Raw genomic sequence first — 10,000 nt, forward strand, 5'->3', positions numbered from 1 at the left:
AACTGCAGAAACTGGTGACTGAGTTTGGTAGTGTGTAACAGAAAAAATCTGAAAGGAAATGTGAATACAAACAAGATCATTAGGTACCTTAGGGTTGAGGAACAAGTCAATTGGGATGTAAGTTTTAATGGGGAAAAACTGGAGGAAGTAAAGTGTTTTAGGAATCTGGGGGTGGATATGGCAGCGATATATATATATATATATATATATATATATATATATATATATATATATATATATATATATATATATATATATATATATATATATATATATATATATATGCCTTCTCCCGATCCATAAATGCTACATACAAATCCATTTGCTTTTCTAAGTATTTCTCACATACATTCTTCAAAGCAAACACCTGATCCACACATCCTCTACCACTTCTGGAACCACACTGCACTTCCCCAATCTGATGCTCTGTGCATGCCTTCACCCTCTCAATCAATACCCTCCCATATAATTTACCAGGAATACTCAACAAACTTATACCTCTGTAATTTGAGCACTCACTCTTATCCCATTTGCCTTTGTACAATGGCACTATGCACGCATTCCGCCAATCCTCAGGCACCTCACCATGAGTCATACATACATTAAATAACCTTACCAACCAGTCAACAATACAGTCACCCCCTTTTTTAATAAATTCCACTGCAATACCATCCAAACATGCTGCCTTGCCGGCTTTCATCTTCCGCAAAGCTTTTACTACCTCTTCTCTGTTTACCAAATCATTTTCCCTAACCCTCTCACTTTGCACACCACCTCGACCAAGACACCCTATATCTGCCACTCTATCATCAAACACATTCAACAAACCGTCAAAATACTCACTCTAGCTCCTTCTCACACCACCATTACTTTTTATCACCTCCCCATTAGCGCCCTTCACTGAAGTTCCCATTTGTTCCCTTGTCTTACGCACTTTATTTACCTCCTTCCAGAACATTTTTTTATTCTCCCTAAAATTTAATGATACTCTCTCACCCTAACTCTCATTTGCCCTCTTTTTCACCTCTTGCACCTTTCTCTTGACCTCCTGTCTCTTTCTTTTATACATCTCCCACTCAATTGCATTTATGGGTCTGGAGAGGGCATATGATAGAGTTGATAGAGATGCTCTGTGGAAGGTATTAAGAATATATGGTGTGGGAGGCAAGTTGTTAGAAGCAGTGAAAAGTTTTTATCGAGGATGTAAGGCATGTGTACGTGTAGGAAGAGAGGAAAGTGATTGGTTCTCAGTGAATGTAGGTTTGCGGCAGGGGTGTGTGATGTCTCCATGGTTGTTTAATTTTTTTATGGATGGGGTTGTTAGGGAGGTGAATGCAAGAGTTTTGGAAAGAGGGGCAAGTATGAAGTCTGTTGTGGATGAGAGAGCTTGGGAAGTGAGTCAGTTGTTGTTCGCTGATGATACAGCGCTGGTAGCTGATTCAGGTGAGAAACTGCAGAAGCTGGTGACTGAGTTTGGTAAAGTGTATGAAAGAAGAAAGTTTAGAGTAAATGTGAATAAGAGCATGGTCATTAGGTACAGTAGGGTTGAGGGTCAAGTCAATTGGGAGGTAAGTTTGAATGGAGAAAAGCTGGAGGAAGTAAAGTGTTTTAGATATCTGGAAGTGGATCTGGCAGCGGATGGAACCATGGAAGCGGAAGTGAATCATAGGGTGGGGGAGGGGGCGAAAATCCTGGGAGCATTGAAGAATGAGTGGAAGTCGAGAACATTATCTCGGAAAGCAAAAATGGGTATGTTTGAAGGAATAGTGGTTCCAACAATGTTGTATGGTTGCGAGGCGTGGGCTATGGATAGAGTTTTGCGCAGGAGGGTGGATGTGCTGGAAATGAGATGTTTGAGGATAATGTGCGGTGTGAGGTGGTTTGATCGAGTAAGTAATGTAAGGGTAAGAGAGATGTGTGGAAATAAAAAGAGCGTGGTTGAGAGAGCAGAAGAGGGTGTTTTGAAATGGTTTGGGCACATGAAGAGAATGAGTGAGGAAAGATTGACCAAGAGGATATATGTGTCGGAGGTGGAGGGAACGAGGAGAAGTGGGAGACCAAATTGGAGGTGGAAAGATGGAGTGAAAAAGATTTTGAGTGATCGGTGCCTGAACATGCCGGAGGGTGAAAGGCGGGCAAGGAATAGAGTGAATTGGATCGATGTGGTATACCGGGGTTGACGTGCTTTCAATGGATTGAATCAGGGCATGTGAAGCGTCTGGGGTAAACAATGGAAAGTTCTGTGGGGCCTGGATGTGGAAAGGGAGCTGTGGTTTCGGGCATTATTGCATGACATCTGGAGACTGAGTGTGAACAAATGGGGCCTTTGTTATCTTTTCCTAGCGCTACCTCGCACACATGAGGGGGGAGGGGGATGGTACTCCATGTGTGGCGAGGTGGCGATAGGAATGAATAAAGGCAGACAGTGTGAATTGTGTGCATGGGTATATATGTATGTGTCTGTGTGTGTATATATATATATGTGTACATTGAGATGTATAGGTATGTATATTTGCGTGTGTGGACGTGTGTGTATATACATGTGTATGGGGGTGGGTTGGGCCATTTCTTTCTTCTGTTTCCTTGCGCTACCTCGCAAATGCGGGAGACAGCGACAAAGCAAAATAAATAAAATAAATAAAATATATATATAATTATATATATATATATATATATATATATATATATATATATATATATATATATATATATATATATATATATATATATATATATATATATATATATATACATATGTGTGTGTGTATAATTTACCTATTCCACCCTATTTCTCCCATCCAGTTTCCTTCCTATTCCTTCCTTCTGTTCCAACTACCTATGTGCTCTTCCTTCCTACTCCTGGCTTTGCTCAACACGACACTGTGGTGTTGCAGGGGCTCTTGGTGGCGCCCAACGTAAGCTCCGGGGTGGTGGTGAGCGGTCTGAGCCTCGTCCTGCGACACCTCCGTCGGCAACACTCGGGCTCCTATACCTGTGGCGCCTCCAACCTTGAGGGATACAACACCAGCAACGTCGTCACCCTCTCCGTCAGGCGTGAGTTCTATATTCTCCTGAGTTCTACCATTTTCATTTCCAAGCAGCTCCGACCTCGTTAAAGCATTCCAAATTTGTGATAGACACAGGCGGCTTAGTGCATTCGCGTGTTGTCTGATAATCTAATTCAATTTTGTCTTCTCATAATCATGTCATAAACAAGTAAGGCTCGTATGACATTTGGGATTTTAATGTGCTTCTCCGTCTGGGGTTTGCCTTAGTTCACAGTACTCGAGGACTGCTACAAAGCATATTACTTGTGAATTGCACATCATACGCTGGTACATTAAGAACCAGCATCCGTAAGTCCGAGTTGATGATAAATCTTTGCCTGGGTATGTCTCTGAGGCGCGTGAGGGCGAGCTTCCTCTGCCAACCTCGGGATGAGGTGGAATTATTCAGACGTCAGCAGCAGACCAGAGGTGGTGTTGTCCAGCCTCGAGCAGGATGCAAGAGTCATCGCCTGACAGGATGAAAGGATGGATGACGGAAAACAACTTCCATTTAATTATTTCTTTTGCTTTCCCTCATCATTTGTACCTGGGGAATACTTTTCACTGCAGAAGACGACAGAAATTAACAGAATATGGAAGTACTGACTTTTAGTATTTAGACTGTGCCAACTATTATCATAGCGATACACGTATTACATACGATCAAACTGAAAGCTAGATGATATTAGTTATGACTTGAATTATTTATGAAGAAGCCATTCATAACATTTTGAACGAAGTAAACAATCATCTGTAAGAGCCCACTACGCTACGCTTACACACGGCCGCCCTTTGCCCTTAATGACAACACGAGCAACACACACAAACGCAAACTGTCCCAGTAATGTTACACCCAAGAATTGCTGTGCCAAGCTTAGTCTTGGTGAATCTTTACACACACACACACACACACACACACACACGAACCCAGTGCACATCCAACCCGTTATGTTACCCATGCATGGGCCATCTGAAACTTTACGCATGCGCCCCATCTCTGTACAAAAACATCATCACAATCAACACGCACAAAAGAGACCTTATCAGAAGGGCGTGATGCCAGAAATGGTAGATATCACTCGAGAGATCACGTAAGTCGTAAGGTCTAACACAGGAAACCTTCACAAGCCACAGTGGTAATGTTATCCAGGGTTCGTGACTCCAGGGAGTGGCCTCCCACACCTGCATCCGGTGTCACTTTTCGTTTTTTATCTTTCAATTGTTCGTTATATGATGATGTAGTTATCTATGCTATCCAGTCTTTCTCATATATCTACGTCAAGTGAAAGACATTAAGTCTGTCCCAGGTTTTATCCAATGATTATTTACATCTGACTACAGCTTAACCGTTAGCAAGCCTGACCACAATGAAGCTTCATATACGTCGTTGGTTCGGATCAAAGTTCGAATAACCTCAGACAAAAGTACTATATTAGGTCATATTAGAAAAGTAACACGGATCTCGATAGACTTTTAGAATTTGTAAGGTAATGTACGGAAAAAAATAAGAAATCTCAGAATTCTTTTACCGTTTCCTCAGGAAACTCTAACGTGTGTGTGTGTGCGTGTGTGTAAGGGAGAGAGAGAGAGAGAGAGAGAGAGAGAGAGAGCACTGTTCAGGGATGCCAACTGTTTGTATTGTTCGAGGAAGAGAGCGAGAATGCGCTCCTTTAATGAGATGTTTTCACCAAATCCCAGGAACAGACTTTAGTCTTTCACTGTACAAATGTACATATGCAAATAGATATCAAGATAATCTTCTTTACAGGAATTACATTATTTATTTGAAATAGAAGATAAGAATTGAACGCTACTTTCCTTGACAATCAGTCACCAAAGTATGATTACTATTTGTCTTTTACGGGCAGAGAAATTTACGCTCGTGTTGCTCCGTCTCTTAACCATGTTTGTATGTACACTCGGTACAAAAATTATCGGTACGCTACATGTCTGAAACATTGTGAAACACGGTCCAATGTTTACTGAGAAATTTGTGGTTGATATGCTACACATTGATAGAATATCGGTTACCAGCGACATATGCTATCAAATGTTTAGGGAATGTTTATATAAGTAATATATCATAATATATTCACACTAATGCTGTCGTCTGCAGCATCTGTTTTGGCATATGGCCGACTCCACTTAACGTGCTGCTGTGTGTCTGTGAACACCAAGCTGTTGGGCAATATCACAAACGCCGTAGCCTTCATTATGTAAGGCTACAACATCTTCTCCTGTTGCCCGTGAGTTGTCCATCATGACTGGCATGACCACAATGGCCGACAATGACCATGTTAGCTGAAATGCCACAGTGTGGAGTGTTCCATGAGTCGTGTAATGATACTGTGAGCCTTATCTCAGGTCCGGCAATTTTGGCTGTGTGGTTTAAACCTCAGAGACCAACCACAGCCAGGCATGCCAACCCTCCTCCATAACATCAGCAATTACTCGAGTCATTAGAGGAGGTATCGGAGAGATTGTGCACTGATACTTTTTTTCCCCATTGTTCTATGTCTTTATTTTTATGTGTGTTTATACAAATATAAAAAAGAAGTTTGTTATGAAAATTTGATACTAGTTCTGAAGATTTTCCTCTCATGACAAAACCTAATATAGATATTTATGATAATGTACATATTCATATACTAAGGCCACACTGGAGACGAACCATTATCGGGATTATCTTATTTCACATATAAGAATATGACTTCCTCTTCGTGATCGTCAACATACAGCTGGTCGTGCCTCAGTGTTACCATCAGCAGCAGACATCCAGCTGACCACATGATTGCCATATGATTGGCTGGAATAGCCAGACCAGTCACCTACCTGGCCAGTTTTACATGATAATGCATGCAAAAGTGTATGTGATGTGTAACGTATATTGTTCCTTGTCATGCGAGCAGCTTATCTATTTCTATATATAGTGTCTATATGATGATTATCTACCTTGGTCATCTGGAGCTCAGAGGCAGCGGAACGAGAGAATATAATACTATTTGTGACAAGTTTTATTCTGGTGTGAGTGAAGGAGCTTTTTGGTGTCCGTCAAGAGGGCAAATGTTGCAGTTTCACTTTCTAATGTTACGTTGGACTTTTCATGTTACACTTGGCTTTTCTAACATGACACTTGTACTTTCTAATTTTACACTTGCCCTCCCTAACGTCATACCTCCCTCCCCTCCTTAATTTCAGACTTGTCCTTCCTAATGTGACACTTTTCCCATTCTAATGTTACACTTATCCTCTCTATGTTACACTTGACATTTTCAATTTTGCAAATGTCTTTCTGATGTTACACTTGCCCCCTGTAATTCTACCGTTTCTATTTCTAATATCATACTTGTTGTTTCTCATGATACATTGCTCTTTCTAATATCAGACTTACAATTTGTAAAGGTACATTTCTTCTCGTATTTAAAACTTGCCCTCTCTAATGTTACACTTGGCCCGTTCTTAGGTTATATTTTTGCCCTTTCTTTGGTTACAGTTTTGCTCTTTCTAATGTCACACTTGCACTTTCTAATGTCAGAGTAGCCCTCACTATACAACACGAAATTTTATATCAGAGTACCCGTAAGGTTAACGGAATCATATACTTTTGTGCATTGATGTTGGACTTCTGCTTGTTGCTGTCCCAGTGTTGGTCGGTGAAATAGAGAAGTCTCGATTATGTATCTTTCTCGTCGTAAGCACAATAAAATTATATATACAAAGAATTTTTTGAACATATACACACAAGATAGGTATATATATAAACATATATATATATATATATATATATATATATATATATATATATATATATATATATATATATATATATATATATATATATATATATATATATATATATATATATATATATATATATATATATATATATATATATATATATATATATATATATATATATATATATATATATATATATATATATATATATATATATATATATATCTATATATATATATATATATATATATATATATATATATATATATATATATATAACTTGCCCCTCTTTCCAAAACTCTTGCATTCACCTCCCTAACAACCCCATCCATAAACAAATTAAACAACCATGGAGACATCACACACCCCTGCCGCAAACCTATATTCACTGAGAACCAATCACTTTCCTCTCTTCCTACACGTACACATGCCTTACATCCTCGATAAAAACTTTTTACTGCTTCTAACAACTTGCCTCCCACACCATATATTCTTAATACCTTCCACAGAGCATCTCTATCAACTCTATCATATGCCTTCTCCAGATCGATAAATGCTACATACAAATCCATTTGCTTTTCTAAGTATTTCTCACATACATTCTTCAAAGCAAACACCTGATCCACACATCTTTTACCACTTCTGAAACCACACTGCTCTTCCCCAGTCTGATGCTCTGTACATGCCTTCACCCTCTCAATCAATACCCTCCCATATAATTTACCAGGAATACTCAACAAACTCATACCTTTGTAATTTAAGCACTCACTCTTATCCCCTTTGCCTTTGTACAATGGCACTATGCACGCATTCCGCCAATCCTCAGGCACCTCACCATGAGTCATACATACATTAAATAACCTTACCAACCAGTCAACAATACAGTCACCCCCTTTTTTAATAAATTCCACTGCAATACCATCCAAACCTGCTGCCTTGCCGGCTTTCATCTTCCGCAAAACTTTTACTACCTCTTCTCTGTTTACCAAATCATTTTCCCTAACCCTCTCACTTTGCACACCACCTCGACCAAAACACCCTATATCTGCCACTCTATCATCAAACACATTCAACAAACCTTCAAAATACTCACTCCATCTCCTTCTCACATCACCACTACTTGTTATCACCTCCCCATTTGCGCCCTTCACTGAAGTTCCCATTTGCTCCCTTGTCTTACGCACTTTATTTACCTCCTTCCAAAACATCTTTTTTTTTTCTCCCTAAAATTTAATGATACTCTCTCACTCCAACTCTCATTTGCCCTTTTTTTTCACCTCTTGCACCTTTCTCTTGACCTCCTGTCTCTTTCTTTTATACATCTCCCACTGAATTGCATTTTTTCCCTGCAAAAATCGTTTCCGACATGTTCCATGAGCTCCTCTTCGCAAACGGAACTACCTTGGCCAACCAGTGATGCTACTACGTTTGTGAATCAAGAACCATTGCAACACAAACCTCACCAGGTGGTAGAGTGTCCCGCAGTGTATCGAGACAGACTTCCCCAGAACTTTTTTAAAGGGGAAGTAAATGTTTATAGTTGTGTTACTGGAGTGATAGTTTTCATACATGGTGCTTTGACAAGAAAATAGTGAAATTGGAAAAAATGTAGCTTAGACATTGAAGCTTATTGATACAGTGGTTAAATTGATGAGAACTACTATTGACGTTTGTGTAAATGAATTATACATTTCCTTTTTCCATAGCCAGAGGTTGAACCATTATGTGACATTCATTTTTTCATTTCATTTCAAGTTAGAAGTTTCAGTTTTCTAAATTGTTTCTTACATTTTTCATATGTATATATATGTATGTGTGTGTGTGTGTGTATATGTGCGTATGTATGTGTATGTATATATATATATATATATATATATATATATATATATATATATATATATATATATATATATATATATATATATATATATATATATATATATATATATATATTTACGCCCTTCAGTGAAGGGCGTAAATGGGGAGGTGATAACAAGTAGCGGTGATGTGAGAAGGAGATGGAATGAGTATTTTGAAGGTTTGTTGAATGTGTCTGATGACAGAGTGGCAGATATAGGGTGTTTTGGTCGAGGTGGTGTGCAAAGTGAGAGGGTTAGGGAAAATGATTTGGTAAACAGAGAAGAGGTAGTAAAAGCTTTGCGGAAGATGAAAGCCGGCAAGGCAGCAGGTTTGGATGGTATTGCAGTGGAATTTATTAAAAAGGGGGGTGACTGTATTGTTGACTGGTTGGTAAGGTTATTTAATGTATGTATGACTCATGGTGAGGTGCCTGAGGATTGGCGGAATGCGTGCATAGTGCCATTGTACAAAGGCAAAGGGGATAAGAGTGAGTGCTCAAATTACAGAGGTATAAGTTTGTTGAGTATTCCTGGTAAATTATATGGGAGGGTATTGATTGAGAGGGTGAAGGCATGTACAGAGCATCAGATTGGGGAAGAGCAGTGCGGTTTCAGAAGTGGTAGAGGATGTGTGGATCAGGTGTTTGCTTTGAAGAATGTATGTGAGAAATACTTAGAAAAGCAAATGGATTTGTATGTAGCATTTATGGATCTGGAGAAGGCATATGATAGAGTTGATAGAGATGCTCTGTGGAAGGTATTAAGAATATATGGTGTGGGAGGCAAGTTGTTAGAAGCAGTGAAAAGTTTTTATCGAGGATGTAAGGCATGTGTACGTGTAGGAAGAGAGGAAAGTGATTGGTTCTCAGTGAATGTAGGTTTGCGGCAGGGGTGTGTGATGTCTCCATGGTTGTTTAATTTGTTTATGGATGGGGTTGTTAGGGAGGTAAATGCAAGAGTTTTGGAAAGAGGGGCAAGTATGAAGTCTGTTGGGGATGAGAGAGCTTGGGAAGTGAGTCAGTTGTTGTTCGCTGATGATACAGCGCTGGTGGCTGATTCATGTGAGAAACTGCAGAAGCTGGTGACTGAGTTTGGTAAAGTGTGTGGAAGAAGAAAGTTAAGAGTAAATGTGAATAAGAGCAAGGTTATTAGGTACAGTAGGGGTGAGGGTCAAGTCAATTGGGAGGTGAGTTTGAATGGAGAAAAACTGGAGGAAGTGAAGTGTTTTAGATATCTGGGAGTGGATCTGTCAGCGGATGGAACCATGGAAGCGGAAGTGGATCATAGGGTGGGGGAGGGGGCGAAAATTTTGGGAGCCTTGAAAAATGTGTGGAAGTCGAGAACATTATCTCGGAA

General features: G+C 39.5%; 1 protein-coding gene across 1 annotated transcript in view; it reads left to right on the top strand.

Moving 5' to 3' along the window:
• The window catches only part of LOC139759492 (uncharacterized), a 65,705-nt gene that overhangs the window by 3,381 nt on the left and 52,324 nt on the right, over nt 1-10,000 (top strand). Inside the window, exon 2 of the mRNA XM_071681676.1 lies at nt 2,895-3,054. Coding sequence (XP_071537777.1) covers nt 2,895-3,054 — 160 coding nt within the window. The remainder of the gene's footprint in view (nt 1-2,894; nt 3,055-10,000) is intronic.

The sequence above is a fragment of the Panulirus ornatus genome, chromosome 3 (genome assembly GCF_036320965.1).
Source record: "Panulirus ornatus isolate Po-2019 chromosome 3, ASM3632096v1, whole genome shotgun sequence".
Taxonomy (NCBI): Eukaryota; Metazoa; Arthropoda; class Malacostraca; order Decapoda; family Palinuridae; genus Panulirus; species Panulirus ornatus.